The sequence below is a fragment of the Theobroma cacao genome, chromosome 10 (genome assembly GCF_000208745.1).
Source record: "Theobroma cacao cultivar B97-61/B2 chromosome 10, Criollo_cocoa_genome_V2, whole genome shotgun sequence".
In the NCBI taxonomy this organism is placed as follows: Eukaryota; Viridiplantae; Streptophyta; class Magnoliopsida; order Malvales; family Malvaceae; genus Theobroma; species Theobroma cacao.
This window is the reverse complement of record NC_030859.1, coordinates 15,384,767-15,405,765: the sequence shown is the minus strand read 5'-3', so window position 1 is coordinate 15,405,765 and position 20,999 is coordinate 15,384,767. Positions and strand designations below refer to the sequence as shown.

The 20,999-nt window shown below is 34.2% G+C and overlaps 3 protein-coding genes across 8 annotated transcripts; 1 reads left to right on the top strand and 2 right to left on the bottom strand.

The window, feature by feature from the left end:
* On the top strand, nt 419–7,948 carry LOC18586863. 4 transcript variants are annotated; one of them, XR_001929909.1, is made up of 8 exons: nt 419–662; nt 975–2,669; nt 3,621–3,771; nt 3,863–4,007; nt 4,085–4,330; nt 4,689–4,976; nt 5,092–5,228; nt 7,854–7,948. XR_001929909.1 is itself a non-coding variant. In XM_018129431.1 (7 exons), exons 2-6 carry the CDS (start codon nt 998–1,000, stop codon nt 4,965–4,967), a joined length of 2,493 nt encoding a protein of 830 aa, XP_017984920.1. In that variant the 5' UTR covers nt 419–662; nt 975–997; the 3' UTR covers nt 4,968–4,976; nt 5,092–5,422. The 4 variants fall into 4 exon arrangements, 1 of the variants encoding a protein (XP_017984920.1); XR_001929907.1 differs by lacking the exon at nt 7,854–7,948 and adding an exon at nt 6,369–7,236; XR_001929908.1 differs by lacking the exon at nt 7,854–7,948 and adding an exon at nt 6,369–7,236 and having other exon boundaries at nt 4,689–5,228.
* On the bottom strand, nt 10,278–11,774 carry LOC18586861. The gene has a single exon (XM_007010432.2). The coding sequence runs from the start codon at nt 11,567–11,569 to the stop codon at nt 10,430–10,432; it is 1,140 nt and encodes a 379-aa protein (XP_007010494.1). The 5' UTR covers nt 11,570–11,774; the 3' UTR covers nt 10,278–10,429.
* On the bottom strand, nt 12,702–20,333 carry LOC18586860 (mitochondrial arginine transporter BAC2). Of its 3 annotated transcripts, none has more exons than XM_007010431.2 (7): nt 19,627–20,333; nt 19,405–19,528; nt 19,197–19,272; nt 17,415–17,510; nt 15,996–16,512; nt 13,875–14,010; nt 13,286–13,483 (listed from the first exon to the last, which is right to left on the bottom strand). In XM_007010431.2, exons 2-7 carry the CDS (start codon nt 19,519–19,521, stop codon nt 13,286–13,288), a joined length of 1,140 nt encoding a protein of 379 aa, XP_007010493.2. In that variant the 5' UTR covers nt 19,522–19,528; nt 19,627–20,333. The 3 variants fall into 3 exon arrangements, with proteins under 3 accessions (XP_017985207.1, XP_007010493.2, XP_017985208.1); XM_018129719.1 differs by having other exon boundaries at nt 19,843–20,333; XM_018129718.1 differs by lacking the exon at nt 19,627–20,333 and having other exon boundaries at nt 12,702–13,483; nt 19,405–19,521.

The window sequence follows — 20,999 nt, the reverse complement described above, 5'->3', positions numbered from 1 at the left end:
AGTTTTTTAAATATAATAATAGTAATTTTTTAAATTAATAAAATAAAAAAATATTTTAATTGTTTATAATTTTTGTTAATCGTATTGGTAGAGTGTCTATTTCAAACGACTTTCATGTAATTTCTAAAAAGTAAAAAATTTTATCTTAAATTTTATATTGATTTAATATTTAAAAAAAATTAATATTAAATAAAATAATAAGTGATGCAATAATAATAAGTGTTTATTGATTTAAAATAAAAATATAAAAATTTAATCAAATATAATAAAAAATAAATATTTAATTTTTATTTTTAAAATATTATAAAAAAATTTTAATTATTATTTTTTAGTTAATTTTTATTTTAAAAATATGTACTTATAAAAAACAATAACATGCTGATAACGTAATAAATAAAAATATAGAGGGAAGAAAATGGAAAAAGGAAACAGTCAAGGTGCTGTAGAAAAAATAAGCGAAATTTTGAGGGATGTAAACATAATTCAACCCAGAATCAATGAGTTTTCGTTTTAGTTTTCGCAGAGGAACGAATATGAGAATTGATACAAAGAATAGGAAAATAAAGTCCTTGAGAAAGCAAAACAGCAGCTGTTCATCATTAGGCATCGACTTGCTTTCCTTATCCAATATTTAAGGAAGAATTCCCAGTCCCAGTCTCAGGGTAAGTAGCCCAAACTCTTTTTCACTTGATTCTTTTCTTTGGGTTTTTAGTTGAGTCTCTAGACTAAAAACTGGAAACTCAGGTTTGAATCTTTTACCTATATATGTTACTGATAGAATTTTGCTCAGGTTTTGACTGCCCGGAATTTGATTTCGTGTTTTTCAACTTATCTTTGATTTAAGTTGGTTATATTGGAATTTTGGATGTAATACAAATTTAATTTTAGTTATTTTAATCTTTATTTAAATATATTAATTGAAGAATGATATTTAGATTGGCCTTATGAACCTAGTTGTTTTGCTGTTTCTGCAGGTTGGGAATAAATTATTTATAAAATGGCAAGACAAGTTAATACCCTCTTTCTTGAACAATGGTTGAGGACTTGCAGTGGTGGTATTAGCCACACTGTTTCTGGGCATTCTTCTTATCCTGGGTCTTCATCTTCATCTGCTCGTGCCATTATTCAAGCATGGTCTGAGCTTAGAGATTCACTTCAGAACCAAACATTTGATCCCTATATACTCCAACCTTTGAAAACCCTCTTTAACTCCCAAACCTCTCTCCATGTTGCTGACCCTCAAGCCAAACTTCTTCTGTCTGTACTCTCCTCCCAAAGTTTCGATCTTCCTTCAGAATCATATCCTATCTTGCTCAGGCTTCTTTATATTTGGGTCAGGAAGTCTGCTAGGCCATCAACTGTGCTCATTGACTCAGCTGTGGATGTCCTTTCTCGTGTATTTACTACTGAATTTGGTTTGAAGAAAAGCGCTTCTTTTCTTGCTGAAGGTTTTCTTCTTTTAGGGGCCATTTCATTTGTGCCTCTTGTATCTGAAAGCTCGAAATTAGTGTGCTTGGAGTTGCTTTGTAGGCTGTTAGAAGAAGATCACCAATTCGTTAGAACATGGGAAGAAATTATCCCGGATGTGCTGGCAGGGATTGGATATGCATTATCTTCTTCTCTGGACGTTCATTTTGTTAGAGTTTTGGATTCTTTGTTGGGAATTTGGGGAAAGGAATATGGGCCTCCTAGTACAGTTCCTACTGCACTCATGATCTTGCATATGGTTGAATGGGTTGTGTCTGGTTTCATTAAATCACGTTCTTTTAAAAAAATTCCAGCTTTTTCACAGTGGACATTTGGAGCTCCAAGGGCAAGCTATCTTCCATTTGCTCTTGTTATGGTTGCAGCTGGAGTATTGAGAGCTAGTAGATATGCAGCTAGTGGCCAAGGGTTGGAGATTGTTTCCACACTAAGGATTTCTGCAGAAAATGGAATAGTCTCTATAGCACAAAGTTTTGTTTCTAAAACTAAAGAGTTTGTAAACTCAGACAGTGATCCCATGGACAGTCTTCTTTTACAGTGTATATCACTAGCCTTGGCTCGAAGTGGTGCAATATGTTTCAGTGCCCCTGTGCTTGTGTGCCTGGCTTCAGCCTTGTTAAGAGAAATCTTTCCCTTAAGGCACTTATACATGCAGATTCTTCAGTTCCTCCATAGCATTGGGTCTGAATTGGGGCTTAATGAGATTAAAAAACATCTAGACAGTGTTCTTTTTAAGGAAGCAGGTGCCATAACTGGTGTTTTCTGCAATCAGTATGTCTCAGCAGATGAGGAGAGCAAAAGTTTAGTGGAGAGTTTTATATGGGACTACTGTCAGGATGTCTACTCTGGTCACCGACAGGTTGCTTTGTTCCTTCGTGGCAGAAAGGATGAGCTGCTAGCGGATTTGGAGAAAATTGCAGAGTCTGCTTTTCTTATGGTTGTGGTTTTTGCTCTGGCTGTAACAAAGCACAGACTAAATTCAAACCTATCTCAAGAAATGCAGAGGGAGAAAGCAGTGCAGATATTAGTTTCTTTCTCTTGCTTAGAGTATTTTCGACGTATGCATTTGCCAGAATATATGGATACCATTCGAAAGGTTGTTGCATGTGTTCAGGAAAATGAGGCTGCCTGCGTCTCTTTTGTGGAATCAGTGCCCTCCTATGTTGACTTGACCACTTGGCAAGGTGATTATTTATGTGCAATTATAACTGAGTGTTAGGTTACTAAGGCTCTGTTTGTTTTGCAGAAATTGGCTTCTAAATATTGACTTCTGCATTTTCTGATGTTTGGTTAGCAGGAAATGGGAGGGTCAGCAGAAAATCATAATAGTCAATGGAAAATGGACCTTAAAACTTTAAAATTTTCTTCTAGTTTACAAAAGCTTAAGGCAATTGCCAGACTAACCAACACTCAAAACAAATCCTGCCACTTAACTAGACCTGTATATGGGCCTATTTACCTGACTCAGTCGAGCTTTGGATAGGATTTTAGGTCTGAGCTCGGCCTGAATCGATATATTCTTAAGTTTATAAATAATTTATTTTATTTTATTTTAGTTAAATTTAAGATATTAAATTAGTAATATAAAATTTTTAAAATATTTTAATATTACATATTACGGTTTCGAATATTATTAATAATGACAAATATTTTTTAATATTTAATAACAATTATATTACTATTTAACAATAAATAGTATATATTAATATAATAAATAATACATTTAATGATTTTAATAGTAAATATTAATATTTTAAATATTTTAATACTAGATGTTACTATTGATTATTAATGATAAATATTTTAAAAATATTTACATTATAAATATTGCTTTTTTTTAATATTTTAACAATATTTTTATTATATTAATAAATATAATTTAATAGTTATGTCAATATTACTATTTTGACAAGAATGAAAGTTTTCTAGAGAACAGCCAAACAACAAAAAATATTTTGCACCAAGTCATCCAAACAATAGAAAAATAGAAAATATCAACATTTTCAGAAAATTTTTTTTGGAGGCCCATTTCTGAGAAACAAACAGAGCCTAAGTTCCAGTAGTTCTGCAGTTTGAAGTTCCTAGATGAGTTTTTCTATTGTTTGTTTTATGGAGATTTGAATTTTGTTTTGTAGACTTTTCTTCTGAGCAGAAAATGGAATATGAATGGTCCAAGGATGAGGTGCAAACTGCTCGTGTTTTGTTTTATGTGCGGGTTATTCCAACTTGCATTGAACAATTGCCTGCTCGTGAATTTAGGATGGTGGTTGCTCCAACTATGTTTTTGTATCCTAAAATACATATTTACCTTACTTGGAAAATTTATTATATATGTTAAATGATATAAACAATGATTCCTGATAACAAAGGTGATTAGATATATGGGACATCCAAACGGAAAAGTAGCTCGAGCCTCACATTCTATGTTTGTGGCATTCATGTCTTCAGGAAAAGACTCAGAGGATGAAAGAGTGTTGCTAAAGGAGCAACTTGTTTTCTATTACATGCAAAGATCTTTAGAGGTACCTAAAATTTAGTGAAAGTGACAGTATATCAAACTTTTGGGACTAAATTAATTTTTCTATTACTTTTAATATAGGGATTTCCTGGCATTACTCCTTTTGAGGGTATGGCTTCAGGAGTTGTAGCCTTGGTTCGACACCTTCCTGCTGGTAGCCCGGCAATATTTTATTGCATTAACTGTCTTGTTGATAACGCTAATAAGCTCTGCAGTGATGCTTCCACTTTAAAAGCTGAGGATTGGAAGAACTGGCAAGGAGGCCTGGAGCCTTGTAAAAAAATCCTAGAGCTGCTTTTGCGTCTTATTTCCCTTGTTGATATACAGGTAAATACTGACATATGCTAAGTTCTTTTGGTGCACAAGATGCAATTTTCACCATTCTTTTACATCTCTTTTCTCTTAAAGGGTTTGACAAGTTAAAATCGGGTGCTGCTCTCGCTAGTTCTCTCCATGTTGATTGTTGGTTTATTGCTTTTGTGTTGCTTTTATGCCACTTCATGTGAAATAAACGTAATACTGTTGTTAAGTATTAAACAGGAAATATATGCTATAAACAGTGACCTCATATTGCATTTCACAATCAGAACTGCCCAGACTAGATGCTGTTGAAAATAATTAGCTTGTCAGTATTTGATGGCCATGGTGTCTGCTAGATAATATTATCATTTACTCATTTGTGCAGGTCCTACCAGCTCTAATGAAGTCGTTGGCACAACTCACTGTCCAACTACCAAAAACTGGCCAGATCATGGTTCTTAATGAGTTATATGCCCAGGTCGCTGAATCTGATGATGTCACACGTAAACCCACTTTAGTTTCATGGCTGCAGTCATTGTCTTACCTTTCTTCTCAAGCTAAAAGTGAGGTTGTGACTTCCAAAGGGAGGGAAAGCGAAGAAAGCTCTGCTTCTCCAGGGGCGACAGAACCATTAGACTCGGATAAAATAAATGCTCGTCTTTGAGACATCTAGGTGCAGTTCTTGATAAATGACATAGCTAATTCTCCAAGAGATTGCCAGAATATGTGCAGGTTGCCAAAGAACTGATGATATCACTTGCAAACTAACTTTGGTTTCATGACTGCAGTCATTGTCTTATCTTTACTCTCAAGCAAAAAGTGGGGGAACTGAACTCCAACGGGAGGAGAAGCAAAAAGAACAATGCTTCTGCAGGGCATACAGACCCATTAAACTGGGATAAATTAACATCTCTGAGACATCTAGGTGCAGTTCTTAGTAAATGTTAATCTTCTGTTACTCTCTCTCTCTCTCCATATATCTATTTATTTATTTATATATAACATATCATCTTGATTTTGGAATAAATGGGACCACTTGAAATTGTTAGAAGACTGCCTGTTAAGTCAAATAGGTGTTTTGTATGCTGTAATCAGTGAAATAAAATGGGAAATTCTTTACTTCTGTATGGCTTCTCGTTCTGTGTTATACCACACACTGGCTAAACCAATTTATTTCCCAATCTTAATGATATATATCTGCATTGATATGCCAACCTTAATGAGTCTTGAATTTAAGCTTTGAAATCCATACCTTATTGCCTGCACAGAGAGGATTTTATGTCTTTAATTCAACTTTTAGATTCCCTGCATCCTATTTTTTCGATAGGTCATTCAGCATGCTCTGAATTGCTTGATCTCATTGTAGTTATTTGGTTGATTTATCAGATGGAAGGGTGTAATGTTAAAGTGGCTTGTTCTCTATATCATGTATTATCATTTTAGTGCATTTGGACAAGAGTTAATTACATAAATAGTACCTGAACTATGAGAAATTGTTGAGTTTGGTATGTGAACTGAAAAAAATGTACAATCTCATACCTCAACTATAAAAAAATATGCTTAATTGCCCCTAATTAATGACACCGTTAACTTTGGCTGATGATGTCTGTGAGCTAATAAAAAGACAACATGTGTGAGACTACAAAGAAAATTAAATGCCATATAATATGAATTTGGATACACATCATCATTTTTGTTTTTCCTTCTTTTTTACTTGTTATGTTATTTTTTCTTTCTATTTTCTTTCTTTGTTCTTCTTCTTCTCCAGATCTCTTCCTCACTAATACCTATCCTCCACCACCACCATAAACCAATCCCTTCCTCAATGGAGCATGTCTAACTCTTTACCCTCACTCTTTTCTTCTTCCTCTCTCCTCCCAACATTGCTTCAGTACTTACTCTTTCCACAAGCCTCTTGATTTCCCTCTTCAAATCTCATTGTCCCTCCTTTGAACTTTCAATTTCAACACAACCAAGCAAGATTCACTTGCACACAAACACATTTTGCTGGCCTTGAGCCATGTGGCTCCAAATTTTATTTTATTTTATTTTTTGTGATTTGCAGGTTTCTTTGATTTTGCTCAAATTTGGGAAATATGGTTTTCAGGTATTCAGGCTTGAGGGTTAAGATGGGTTTTTGTTATTTTGATTCTTGGGGGATATTTGGGATAAGGAATCTCAGTGAGATGAGTTTGATTTGCAGAGGAAAAAAGCAAGGATTTTGCATTGTAAGTTGTTTTATTAGTGAGAAAATCCGGGTTTGGTTAGTGAGAGGGCTGTTTTTATTTATTAATTAATTATAAAAGTGGAATATTTTTCCGGAAAAAAGGAATAAAAAAGCAGGGAATACATACAAATAGAAAGAGAAAGAAATGTTAAGCTTCCTTAGGTAATGGTTTGACTGTTTGAGACTTGGAATCAAGAGGGGAAGGGTATAGAAAGTGAACGTTGGAAAGAAGGAAAGAGAAGCTATCTGCAGATGAGGAACAACAGATGAAGATGACGTTGCAGCTTGGTATGGTGGAAAAAATGGTGACTGGGGCATTGACAAAGGGATCTAGAAGTTTACAGAAGGAATCTGTGTTTGTGGACTATAATATTTATTTATTATTTTTTTTAACTTTCGTACTTAAAAATATGTTATTTGAGAAAAATATAATTGCCCAATCACTGAATGACTCATCATCTATACTGTGGAATTTAAATTTCGATGGCATGCTTTTTTGGCTCGGGGCACATTATTGGTCATGGTTAATGGTATTACTGGGGCACTTTAGCATATGTTTTTATAGATGAGTTACTATATTGTACATTTTTATATTTTTAGAGGATCAGAGCTGATCATGGAACCTTGAACCTCTGCTAGACTGGTAGCAATCACTAGGAACTTGGGTTGTACTTTTTTGTAACATTTAGTAAATACTTATTAAATCGTCTTGCAAGGTCTTATCAACCTAAATTGGCACTATCCTTTTTTTTTTCTTTTTTCCTTTTTGAAAGGAAAGCAGATTTTCTTAAGAAAATTTAAGTAAAAGTTTCTGAGAGTTGGCACTATCTTTGAATTGGATGTTACAATTTTCTGAGTTGAAAGCTTCTGCATGTAGAGCATATGAAATTGTCTCCAGTCTAATTGTTTTCCTTTTTTCTTATAGATTGAAATGGTACAATTGAGAACTCTGTAAATTGCTTGATATAATGCTCGTTTAAGATTTCAGATTTCTCTTTCCTGCATTGGTGATACCTGGTCCTGAAGTGCCATATTTGATGTAGTTATTAGAACTTAGGTACCATTTGGCACTGTGGGGAGGTGTGTTGGGGAGTCCTTTCCACCACATTGGACCCTTTTTTTCCACTAGGCTTCAGTGGAAAAATGGTCCTCCTGCTGTGCCAAAAAAGGGTCAGTGCGGTGGGAGACCTCCCCCACTACTACTCCTCGCAGAGCCAGACACATTTTTTAGGAGTGCTTACGCAGAACATGCTGAAATATTACATCTTAGGTTCGGTTCATTATTTTATCCTGAGTTTTACTTAAGTTTTATGATTTTTTCAGTGAAATTGATAGGATCAGGATGATGGAACGTTGGCCTTGTCACTCTGTGACTTTCCCTTTTTGTAGGTGGAGCCTTTAAGCATCAAATTTCACAGGTAGAGCTGGAATAACCTTTGTAGTCTTGTGCTGTGCCTGGCTCCAACAAAAATGCTGCCAAGATGCTAACCCCCATGATTTGCTTGTTTGATACAAACATCTAAGCCATGTAGAATTGTCTGAATTTTTCAAAATTCATGGCAAGAATATGTAACTTGATTGCATCAGCGAAAACAAATTTTCTTCCAAATACATATTCCAATCATTGATATCAGCAAAGTATATCTGAATTGCCAAAATGTCCATTAATTAAGGTTTTATTATACTCTGGTCTATTTTTCTTTATTAGTAACTTGGCTAACATTGACCAATTATTTAGACTCAAAGTAGTATTCTCAAAAATAGTCATTAAACGTACTTCAAATTTCTTATTGCTTGCTTACGAAATTCTCAACCCTAGAATTAAATGATTGGACTATTTATTGGTTCAGGATTTGGAAATGAGGAGTTTCACGGTGCTCTTACTAGGGTGCCACTATTTTCTTATCATTTGTGGTTAGGAATACCAGAAGCTTTTGTAAGCAAATCTCTTGGAACCACTTCTGCATGCTTTTGTGTTTCAGCACTATCATTCTAGCTTTTCTCTTCCAATGCTGCTGTCAAGAGGGCTCTGATGAGACCATATTACTTCACAGGTCTTTTATGTGTAGGAATATTATAACTTGTAACACCTGATAAGCAAAGATGGAATGACTTGACTATCAGTTGCTGTCAAAGCTCAATTGAAGATCAGGCAAGCCACCAGAAAAGCTACTCAGATTGAAAATCCTAAAAGCTCCCAGGAAATGGTTAAACCATGCCCTTGAAGCTGAAAAAGATGTGAATCTGTGGTGTTCTGATTCTGTTTAACATATATGAATTGGCGAAGAGCAGATGATATAACCTCTGAAGTTGAATCCTTAGCTTTAGCTTTGCTAGACATTGGAAACTATGGTGTCTCAAGGATTCATGGATGCTAGATGTGTAAGCATTAGCAGACCAACAAAGAAAACATGATGCAGCCTCTAAAGTTGCTTGAGACCTAGAGGTTTTTTTGGGGCAAATGGGTTGTATAGGCTAGGATGTTTGTGCTGGTTCATGTTGCACTGGTTGGCCTATCAGTCCTAGTATATTGCTGGTAAAGTATGATTCATCCGGCGTTGTCTTCCTTACTCCAATTGTTTGATCTGGAGCTTGAATAATGAGGGATATATAGGAGAGATGTTTGTAATTAACTTCTACTGAATCCAACTTCTCTAAGCAAACATCAAAAAAATTTCCTCACATGTGAATGTCATGATAGGACTTCTGGAGACAATGACCCTACTAGTTGATGTAATTTCTGGAGCCTGGTTATGAGAGGCCTACGCAGTGTCCATGTATTCATTCTACATTTATTTCCCAACTGTTTTGGGGCCGAAGAAAAATTATTGCTGATGGTTTCTTGAAAGAAAAGTATTGAGTGCTGAAATTTTGTTCATGGAGTAGGGAATTTATCAAGTCACGATCTCATCGCTGGTTTATATTGGTAAATAATTTTTGAGTGGGATGCTGTAAATTTGTGCTCATCAGGATTAATATTATTTTTTTTTGTAAGACTGATTATTGTTTAAGTTGACTATAAGTGAGTTTGATAAATTCTTTTAACATTTGCTGATATATTCGTGTCACTTAGCATCTAATATTTAGATAATTACTGGAAGTATTAATCTGCATTTTATGTGATGAAAACTGTCTTATAGCAGATGGTATAATATCAGTTTGGATTTATCCTGTAGCATTCTAGGTTGAACAGTTGGTATTAGTCTGGTCTAACTTCTCAGCTTAAGTTTTTAGGTTTGATTGTTGGATATTGACATATTGTACATGGCCTGTAATCTGAACCTCCAAATCAAATGCAAAATGACAATGAGAAACTCCAAAGTTTGAAACAAATTTCTTGATCTAGAAGCAAGTTCATTCTATTGTTGCACAATTGTAATACAGGTGGAGAAAGATGCCTGTTTTTGCCTTATTAGTATGGAATTTCAACTGTCAGCCAGGAAGGGAAGTAACCCAAAGTTCCAACTGCTATCATCCTGGAGTTATATATTTAGCAGGATCTTCTCGAAAAATTACCTCTGCAAAGTATGCCTGAATCTGAATAGATACAAGGATCAACTGGGAGCAAATGAAGAAGCTGCCAAAAGCAATGCTAAACTATTGAATCCCAAAATATTCAACAGAGGATTAAGAAGCTTATGAATACGAGTTAAATGTGTTGTTGAAGTGGAATTGTACCTGTTATATTCCCAACAAAACATAGAGGAAGCTTGGAAAGCTCCAAAAGCATGATACATTAATTCAGTATATTTATCAATTTTACATTAGTATCTGGCAATTTCCATCTTCTGTTCATAAAAAAGAATACCAAGGATTTGGACAAATGACTATGATAACACCCAAACAAAATACAGTAGAATCAAGAGAAGACAAAGCAAAAAAGAGAGTGACAATCATATTCAGCAGCAAATGGGGCAAATAATCAAACCATTCTCATTGCACTGCAGGCATTTACTGGACAACCCATCATCGGCAATGATCCTGTGACTGCCGTTGCATTTGAAACAAAGCACAAACCTAACTCCGGCGCAGCCTTCACAGGGGGCATTGGATGTATCAGCAGGAATGCCTTGAAAGAGAAGCTTAAGCTTCCCTTGCTCATGCAAAGTGAGAACCTCTTCTGCTCCACCAATATATCTCCCTTTTATGAAAAGCCTTGGAGGCATTACTTTGCCATCCAAAATCCTCCACAACTCTTCCTTGTACTCTGTATGCATCGATATATCTCTTTCATAGAAAATGACCCTGAAACTCTCCAATAGAAACCTGACGCTGTTACAACCCTCGAAAGTCTTTCTTATTCCTTTGAGAGTCGTCGTGTAAAGGATGACTGATCCATCACCTCCAGGAGGACACTTCTCTTCAAAACCTAAAAGAGGATCACCCTCATTATCATCATCATCATCAACGACTACATCAACAAGGTCATCATCTATGCGGCGAGTCTTTTGTGGGGGCTCGTTTTCGCTCTTTTCAAGATTCTCTTGCTCAATTCTTGCTTTTCTTTCTTCTTCACTCATCTTGATATGCTCCTTCACAGCTTGTTCAAAGGCAGCCAGTAGGTTAGGGTCGAAGAGAGTACAAGTGTTCAAATCCGGCTTCCGAAAGGAGGAGACATCAATCTCCGATAATGGGGTGCTCTGCCTACGATTCCCTGTCTCAAGTTTCACGGGAAAATTCACATTCTCTTTCTCAACAACTACATCAATATTTGCCTTCGTTGTCGGCCTAATATTCTCTTTGTCATCAACCCCATCATTCCAATCCATTTCTTCATCGTCGTCTTCAAGATCTTTCATTAGCTCTACTACATCAATGACTTCGGGATGTTGTTCAACTGTCACACAGCTCTCTTTAATCTTGTCTTGCTCTGATTCTTTGCTGAACAACTTGGGTTGTTCATTGAGATTTGGGGTCTTGGGACAAGAATCAATGAACCCATCAATTGCAAATACTTGAAGAACTCGATCTGGCTTTAGGTAACCAACTGGTTTGATTGATTTCAGCTTCTTCATAAACTTTCCTTTCACACTCTTCATTCTTTTCTCTCCTTTATTTTCCACCCCAGAAAACAAAAAAAACAAACAAACCCAATGTTAAATTCGATCTGGTTTGGGATAAAGACAGAAGAAAATTGAAATAAAATTGAGGATTTGGTGTTAAATCTAACAGGTGAAAAAGATTAAAGCAAAGAATGAAGAGACAGAATGGTGGTGGCCTGAGGTTCAACGGGTAGAAAGCTGATATTTTAAAATGTATCTCAGAAAAGGAGAAAGAATCCAATGCAGACAGTATCAGGAATTTTGTTCTAGATAGGTGAACTGAGGCCATCAAAACAGTAGCACGTGCAGATTGATTTCAGGACAAATAGGAATGGACACGTGGGGAATAGAGAGAGGCGGGTGTAGTTACAGGTAAGAGTTTGTAAAAGCAGAAAAGAGGGAATGGGTAACGGTCATAATTTACTTTTGTAGGGGCCCAACAGCTTGACTACTCGAGTATGTGCTTCGTTTCCTTTTGATTAGCTTTCCCTCCCCTTTGTAGTTTTCTTTTTCGTTCCTTTTATTTTTAAGGTATAATACTTAAAAAAGCCTTCAATTATTTCAAAAAAATTTAAGTAAATTTTCATTTTTAATTATATTACCAAATATTTATATTTTGAATCTGAATCAAATAAACAATTATGATTAATATTTGATTATTATTATTAATCAAAATATTATTTATCATTCTATAAATTATGACATTGCATGTTAACGTGACATTATCATATAACCATATAATACTTTTAACCATCTACATTAACATTACATGAGTAAAAAAAATAAATAACATTTTAACTAATAACGATTAATTAATTAGTAATCATAAAAACTTATTTATATTTTTTAAATAATTCAAGAATTTTTTCAAATATTATGTCCTTTTTTTAATCATATTATTATTATTATTATTATTATTATTATTTTGAGTTATAACTCTTCTACTTTTCCCATTCCTTTAGAAAAGATTTATGACATGAAAAATTGTTTGTGAGAGTAAGATGAGGGGAATAAGAATAGAAAGCAATAGGAATAACTCCCCTTTTATAAGCAATAATTGTAACCCTCTTGCTTTTGCCATTTGAGTTTCATATGTGATATACAAAAGCTAAAAGCAAGAGGCAAAAGCTGTGGCACTCAAGAATCTTCATATATATAAGAAATGTAGACATAGCATCCTCATTTGAAGTGTTGTAAATGGTATTAAATCAGTCAGGATAATTTTTACAAACAGCTTAATCAAAGAGCAAGATAAAATGACATTGTTAATGATGGCTGACAAACTAATTGAACTGCAATCATAAATTTCAGCTTGTTTTTCACTGTGGCTGTGGGTGGCAACCAAATGCACATTCAAGTTCCAATTACTCCTTAAATTCAAGCCTCTCATTATTTCCAAGCAAGAATAGACTTACCAGACCTATGGCAATACAGCTTCAGTCCAATATTTCTGCACTGGACTTTAAAGAAAAGACTGCATGCAGGCAACCGAATATACCACTTAAGTCACCTTAAAGCAGCCTTTCGCATTCTTATCCTTTCATTGATGTAGTATGTAGGTTCGATATTTGTGTAACACTCTGCTAAAACGTGTTTCTTTTCTAATCTCTCCCCTTCTTCCCCACAAACCCACCATTCTCAACAGCACTTAACTCTCTCCACTTTCCTTTTTTCCCCTTTAAAAGCTCTTTCTGATACATAGCTCTCAAAGTATCAATTACTTGAAACAAGATAATTAATGGACAAATAATAACTTCCCACTAACACGAATGATGCTATCCCACTACGAGCCATCCGCGGCCAAATACCACGATATAAAAGAGTTCTGTCAGCAGGGTGAATCCCTGTAATTCTCTCAAATCTTTTCCCTGGTATTTTCCACTTGAGAAGCTTTCTCTCCATTGAAATGAACTGCAAGGAATAAGTGGCTACATCAAGGCCATCTGCATATGAGTAAGACGACTCAAAATGTCTTGACTATGCATTGATTGTGAACCTAGTGGCCTACCTCATACATGATATTCTTTTCATTGAGTAACATAAAAGCTTAACAACCACAAATACTAGCAGGAAGAAAAACATATACGAACATTAACAAGACAAAATATAACAGTTCATACAATGGAATAAAAAACGGGAACAACATTGTAAATTATAAAATAGCGGATGAAGATTGAAAACAGAACTATTTTGTCATACTGACTCGTTACTGGCAATCTCATGGCAAAGGTAACTTGGATGAACAAACTCATATGCTACAAGAAAACATCACAGATAAAGCGGCTCCTAACAGAAAAGGTACCTTGGGCAACACTACACATTGTGATCGACTTTTGGCAGTGTCAAAACTGTGAGATACAGCAGCAGCAACTGATCCTGAAAACCCTGCTGCAAGACTAACAGCTAAAGGGGAGAGTGGACCAATATCTTCATCATACCTGAGGAAGAATTCCAAATTTTAGCCATAGAAGCTAACATCTAGAAGTTAAAATCTTATCAACAGTTTGGGCAATGTCTGAAATTCATTGCAGATAATTTCACATAATGCCATCTAATGATATATAACAATATTCTATCTCAATTCTTGTTTCATGTTAATTTATAAAGCCATGGAAAAGTAGTTTGGTCCAACAACAGCTAAATTTTCTGAGACAATGTATGACAAGGAAAACCATGTCACAAAAGCTTTTGATAGCGTAACTGATCATGGAAACCTGAGATAGAGTCTTCAAACTTAACCATATATTACTTGGGAAAGCTAGAACTAGCTCTAAACTAAATTACAAAAAGCTAAACACCTAGAAGATCTTAAATATTAAGTTTGAATGCCCTCCATTTCAGAAAAATGGAATATGGAATTTCTTTCCTTGGTAACTAATGAAATTATTAACTTTCAAAAAAAAAAAAGACTGACAGTCCAATTCAAATATCATGATTTTACACCCTAGACCTATCTTTTTATCATGTGGCTCTCTTCCAGTATACAGACCATACTTGGGTAGAAAACTAGCCACACAATCAGGCAAAGATTCTAGAACAAGAGAAAGAATCGATAAAATGGGATATCCATATGTTATTGATTAAAGTGCCTCAAGCAGTATAAGGATAAAGAATCAAACTTTTTAGCTTTATTAACTATACAGACATTTTTGAGACAAAATCATAGATGCCTTAACAACAAAAGCATATCCTGCCTTTCAAAAAAAAAAAAAAAACCTAAAGCATATCCTAAATGACACACCCAATGGTTAGAACTTGGTTCTGTCACTTGGAAGTTTCAGTTCAAAACTTGGGGAAAGGGGTGGGGCTGATGTAAAAGAAGAGGGCTACTGCCAATGAATAACCCAAAGATTCAATGGGCTTCTACAAGTACTAAAGATGTATCAACTCAAGCACAATCCAAAGAATACAAAACAAGGCAAGGAAAGCTAAGACATTTTCCTTCTTGAACTTTGTTGATAGAACAGACATAAATAAGAGAGAAACAAAGATTTATTCTTCATAATCAATAAGATAACAAATATTAACAAAAACCAAGTTCGTGAAAGAAATGCTAGCCTATGTGCATGTACACATCGTGCTAAAACTTGATCATTTCTATTAACCAGGTTTAAAAGCGAGATAATAGTTTACAACATATCAACATTGTATCCAAAGAGAAAAAGGAATAGATGTCCACCAGCTAACCTAACTACTCACAAGCCAATTAGTCTTGTGCTTCAGAAAATTTAACTAAACCAGAAAAAAGAGGACCTATTTATATTTGTCAATTGTGAACCCAAGACCTACTCTTACCAAGATATTCCCACAGTAAATAACTTCATTTGCAAGCAAAATAGTACACAAATAGTTCTTAAATACTTGAAAGATTTGAATTTTACGAAACAGAAAGGAAAAATAAAACTTAAATCAGCACCAATTTACACATGCATGCAAATTAGTATCACATCAGTGATGAACCAAAATTTTTGTATCTAAAGGTGTGCAGAAAGAAAATCTATAACATCATATAGAAAAAAAATGCAGCATTATGTTTTCTTAATTGTTTAACTTCAATAATTTCACTCAGGGAACACCAGTGGCCATTTGGAAACATTTTTTTTGTTTTTGTTTTTCCTTTCTAATTTCTTTTCTTTTTGGATAAGTTTCCTCTTCTAATTTCTTTCTCTTACAAGCACTAGATCTTCAAATTATGACCATCAACACAGTAAAAGTATATTAAATCTTGGCTTGCAATAACAAACTTGAACCAAAAAATTAGATGATTGCTTTGCCATATTTGGTTCAGCATCCTTCTCTCCATTCTCATGCACATAAAGAATGAAATATAATGAGAACAATGCTAGCTCACCATAAAATCAACTAAAACATTTAACAGGAAAACATTATGTATCATATGACATAGTGGGAATTAAAAGAACACCTGGGTGGGGGATCCATCCCAACTGCCTTCCAGTCTAGCATTGCTCGGTGCAAAAATTGCCAAGTAGAGAAGAATATGCCACCAAATATAGAGTCTCGAGCAACTCCAGAACGAAGGCCTCTCCATAATGCACCCCATCCTTCCAAAGAAATGATTTGGGATGGCCTCCGAACATCATAAACTGGTGGTGGCCTCCCAGACCCAGTCATCATCCAAGGGTACTCTTGTATGGCACTGACCATATTAGGATGTTTGCTGTTTAAAATGGACAACATTCCTACCGAATGGTTCAATGTCCTCATGTCTAGAGTATATCCACACAGTAATCGGGCAATTGCTGGCACAACAGCTTTATTTTCTGTTACTAGAGTCGATCTTGAAAAGTGAGAAGCAGAGGTCACTTGTGCACGAAGTTTAATAAGTTCAAAAGGGGAGCTTGTCAGTGACTCCACAGCACCAGCTGCCATCCCTGCCATCAGGGCCTCGGAGATGTACACATAATTGTCTTCTCGACCATCTGCGAAACAGCCATTTCACCACATGATGCACTAAATGTTGTCGATGCTCTGGAAGGAAAACTTATTTCAATTATCCTGTTACATTATGCCATTTACATGAACACTTCAAATTATGAGGAGAAGGAAGTTGAGAAAGGAGAGTTTGCTGATTATGAGCAGATCAGTTCTGCTACTGCTAACATCAGAAAATGAGATCACTGAGACATGATTATATCTGTTAGATTTTTGTATAACATCTGCAGATTTTTTAATATAATTAACAAGAAAAGGTAGAACACCCACAGATTTTAGTTTTAATTAGAATGTAGCTACTCAATTGAATCCCTTTCTTAAACAAAACAGAGAGATGCTATTGACAGATTAGTTTTGTGTAATTTTACTATACAACTATACCTCTAAAACATCTGCACCCATTTGACTACACATGCTTACATACAACAAACAAATTAGACAATAAAACAGAAAAATTAGCACTATCCATGCCTGATACACAGCTAGATAGACTGATAGAACATGGAGAAGGGTGGGTTTGTATTTGATGGTCATAAAGTGACTCAGACGAATGGTCACTTTGAAGAAAAGTTAAAAGTGAAACACGTTGTGATTCCTTGGTTTCTGCATATTACATTGTAAATCATGAATCAAATTAACAAGGAGTAACTTTGTGATCGACTCAGCAATTTAATAAAATACTTAACAGACTGATGTTCTTTAATGATCAATGCTATGAAAGCTCCTAAGTTGTCTCTTTTTAAATTAGGCATAAAATATTAAAACATGGTTTGCATGTTTTATAATCACCCAAATTGTGGAAGAGAAATATGCACACTTGTTATATTAAGCATCCTACATTCAGGGTAAAATGACTTGTAAAGACTACTAAGTGAATGACAAAGAATACCTTTATAGAAGGCTGTCAAAACTTCATACATTCCAAAGCGAGCTCCCAAACCAAAAGTTTTCCCCCAGGCCAACCACTCAAAGCCAGTATACAAACCTGTGTTTTTCAAAAGAAAGCAAAAATCAAACTCCAAATAAAAGTTAGGATACTGACCATGACAAAATTTGTTTTTAGAAAACAAAGCTAGAAAGGGAAAGCAAGCATAATAGGCAGTAAGCAGGATACGGAAAAGAAGGGGGGTGGGGGTAGAGGAACTGCAAATTTTAGTTTCCATAGTTGTATATTCAAATTTCTGAGAGGTATCAACCAAAACAAATAGGATGTCCATCTTTCCTATCTAGACTGTCCTAAAACTAATTCAGTTTCCTTTTCTAATACTTGCTACTTTTTTTTTTCTCTATTCCATATATTTTTAAAATTTTTTGACAGTAAAAACTATAGAAAAAAAATTATAAAAATTATAAAATAATAATATCAAAAACTCTAAACCCATAATATTTCTCTTAATCTCCATGCCAAGTCAAAAGTGAAGATTCCGTTTGAGATGGACGAAATATGTATTTATATGGTAGTATTAACACGTAGATGACAAGGTAAAACAAACTAAGAGGAAATAGATAGACCACGTTTAAGGTTTAAACAAATGTTATGAATTGCCCTGCTGATTTGTAGCTTAAATTAATTTAGAGGTGTATTTCAGATTTCTTTTCTTCAAATTGAGAAGGCATCAACGCATACAATTGGTGAACATGCAACTAATCTTTTGACCATAACAAGCTAGAGTCTTTGTGCACCCTGCTTGCCCAAATTACAGCTTCAAGTTTTAACCAAATCAACTGTCTTCATTGTACACTACCATTAGTTTAAAGATCAGAGAGAAAAAGGTAGTGGCTGCAACAAAATCCATTTTACTGTTGCCATATTGATGCAGGCGCATATGAAAATTTATTTAGTATTTTAGTTAGTTTAGGATTTTATTTTATTTATTTAGTTTGAGATTCTTTTTTCCTATCTTTATTAGAATTTTAGTACTTTAAGTCTTTATTTAGGATTAGGATTACTATTTGATTAGGATTTATCTTAGCTATTATAAATAGGTGATCTTAGATAGAAAATTATTATTATCATCATTTGTTATTTTGAATATTTATTCAAGAGGTTTCTTTGAAAACCCAATTATCTTGTTATTATTCCAACACAATCAACCCTATTCTAGCCCTAATTGTTGAGTACTAATTGCCCTAAACCTTTCGGCTACATCACATATATTAGACATTCTCCTCTGCAGTTTAGCTTTCACAAAAAGCACAGAGCATTACCTATGGACTTAAGCTTTTCTCTCCATCTACCTTCCTCCCTCATTTAATCTTATAGGACTGAAAACTTAGTCCAAACACGGCATTATTTCCTAAATTTATAAAATTGAGGGCAAATGGTTCTCGATGTTCTTATGAATCAGCTATGAGCATTTCTTCTTTCCCCTTATCCTTCATTTGAAATTGGTAATGTACTTGAAAGCCAGCAGGTGGAGAAGGACAAAAGTATCAAACAAATTTGAAAATTCAATAACCACCACCAATATAGGAAAAGTAAGCATATCAAGGTTCCCAAAGTCACAATACACAATTCTATTTTGCCAAATATGCAACAGTTATATACCATTCCATCCATTTTGTCAATTCATATCAAACAAACAAAATGGGTAACCAGCAACTAACATTTTGACTCAAAGTGGAAGTCAATACATAAGTAAAATAAATAAAAGAGAAGCTTAAGGCTTACCTGAAATTCCTGACAAAGCTCGAACTCGATTTATAACCTGAGAGGCAGTCAATTGCTTACTGGAACTTGAACCAACCTGTTCACCTCGAAAAATCAGAATACATAACAGATATTAGAAATAAATAGATTACTGATTTTTCTAAAACAAGAAAAGGGTATTAAAAGAAAAACAGATTAATTTGAAACGAAAAGGGAAAAGAAAGGGAACCTGAATAAGTGATTTGATTGTGTCAAGAGGGTAAGTAAGGGCAGTGGCGAATACCACAGAACCTGAAGCGGCAATTGCATGAGTTGCAAACAAATGGTTCTGCAACAACTCATCCATTTCAAACCTGGGAAAAGTTAAAATTATCTATTTGTTATTTAATTCAGAGCAAAAGAATACAATTCGCTGCAAATGCACGTGAAAAGAGCTTATAATGTAACTTACTTGTATCCAACTGAATCAAAACGAAAATACTTTTATGCCATTTTAGCATGCATCAAATGAAAGGAAAATACTTGAATCTCCCGGGACTTTGTTTCCCACTTTCTTTAATAAGGAAAGAAATTAAGATAGGCAATAGCTAGAGTCCAGGGAGTCGTAAATTCAAAACATTATTTTTAATTCTAAATTAAAAAGTCGAGGAATGGCAATTTGACTCACTGAGTCAAGAAACGAAATGGATTTGATCAGACGGAGGACCAGAGCTAAGGGATTATCTACAACATAAGTAAAAGTGGCTTCCTCGATTTGCCACGTTTCACTTTTTTATTTTATCACGTGGCAGCTTACAGTGTGATCAGAAAAAACAAATTATCACTGAGTGAGTCAAACAAAAACAATGAAGAATGCTCTTCAAGGGTGTCCAGGGTTTTAAATTTGTGGCAGGACTTATAAAAGAAAACCCAAATTGCAGGAGGAGAACGGTGGCTAGGCTTTTTTGGAGAGGGAGAAAACTGGCAGCAGAAGGAAAGGGAGGAGAAGAAAAGAGTAAAGGGAAAGAAAGAGGGAGCCGCTGCCGGAAAGGCTTAGGCCAACAAGGGTGACGGTACCGGGGACTAAGTAATGGAGAGAGGATTTAGAGCAAGGGGTTGGCTGCTGCCAGTGGAAGGAGAAGAAGAGAGCAAAAATGAAGAAAAGAAAAAAGGTTCGCCATTAGTTTAAAATAAAAATTATTTATGAAGGATAAAATAAAAAGAAGTGGGTTGGATTCATCCAAGTCCAACCTAATTCAAGTTTAGTTAATTTATTTTTTTATTTATAATTTTTTTTATATATAAATTAAATTTATAAAAATAAGATAAGAATAAAAAGTAAAATAAGTTTTTTTGATAAATAATAAAAATGAACAATGAATTGAATAAAGTTAATAATAACTTATCAAAATTATTGAAGGATTCCAAAATTATTTTTAGAATGTTGATTAATTCTAAATAATTATAAAAGTATAAGATAAGAAAATAGTAATTAAAATTGAAGATAATTTAGAAAATTTCATCATTAAAACTAAAATTTTTTTAATAAGTGTAATTAATATTTATTTTATTTTGACTTTCAAAAAATATTTATTTTATTTTAATAATTTTATTGTATAAATTATGTAACGTACCAATAATTACTTTATAAATATTATATTTTCTCAATATAAATTTTATTTCGCTATTAGAATAATGTAATTAACAAAATATGATTATATTAATATTAGCATATATTAAGATATATAAAATCAAATTATTTTAAAAAAATTTTATTTAAAAAAAAAATTTTGCTTAGTAAGACATCAGAAAATATTTTTAAAATATTGATATTTTTAAAATTAT

What these genes read in the sequence shown, in the direction of transcription:
- LOC18586863 (XM_018129431.1), top strand. Translation starts at nt 998, where the DNA reads ATGGCAAGACAAGTTAATACCCTCTTTCTTGAACAATGGTTGAGGACT. An exon ending in TGACTTGACCACTTGGCAAG is followed by an intron (nt 2,670 to 3,620) that starts GTGATTATTTAT and finishes TTTGTTTTGTAG; the next exon opens with ACTTTTCTTCTGAGCAGAAA. An exon ending in TTTCCCTTGTTGATATACAG is followed by an intron (nt 4,331 to 4,688) that starts GTAAATACTGAC and finishes TCATTTGTGCAG; the next exon opens with GTCCTACCAGCTCTAATGAA.
- LOC18586861 (XM_007010432.2), bottom strand. Translation starts at nt 11,569, where the DNA reads ATGAAGAGTGTGAAAGGAAAGTTTATGAAGAAGCTGAAATCAATCAAA.
- LOC18586860 (XM_007010431.2), bottom strand. Translation starts at nt 19,521, where the DNA reads ATGGATGAGTTGTTGCAGAACCATTTGTTTGCAACTCATGCAATTGCC. An exon ending in CAATCAAATCACTTATTCAG is followed by an intron (nt 19,273 to 19,404) that starts GTTCCCTTTCTT and finishes CGAGGTGAACAG; the next exon opens with GTTGGTTCAAGTTCCAGTAA. An exon ending in TTTGACAGCCTTCTATAAAG is followed by an intron (nt 16,513 to 17,414) that starts GTATTCTTTGTC and finishes GCTGTTTCGCAG; the next exon opens with ATGGTCGAGAAGACAATTAT.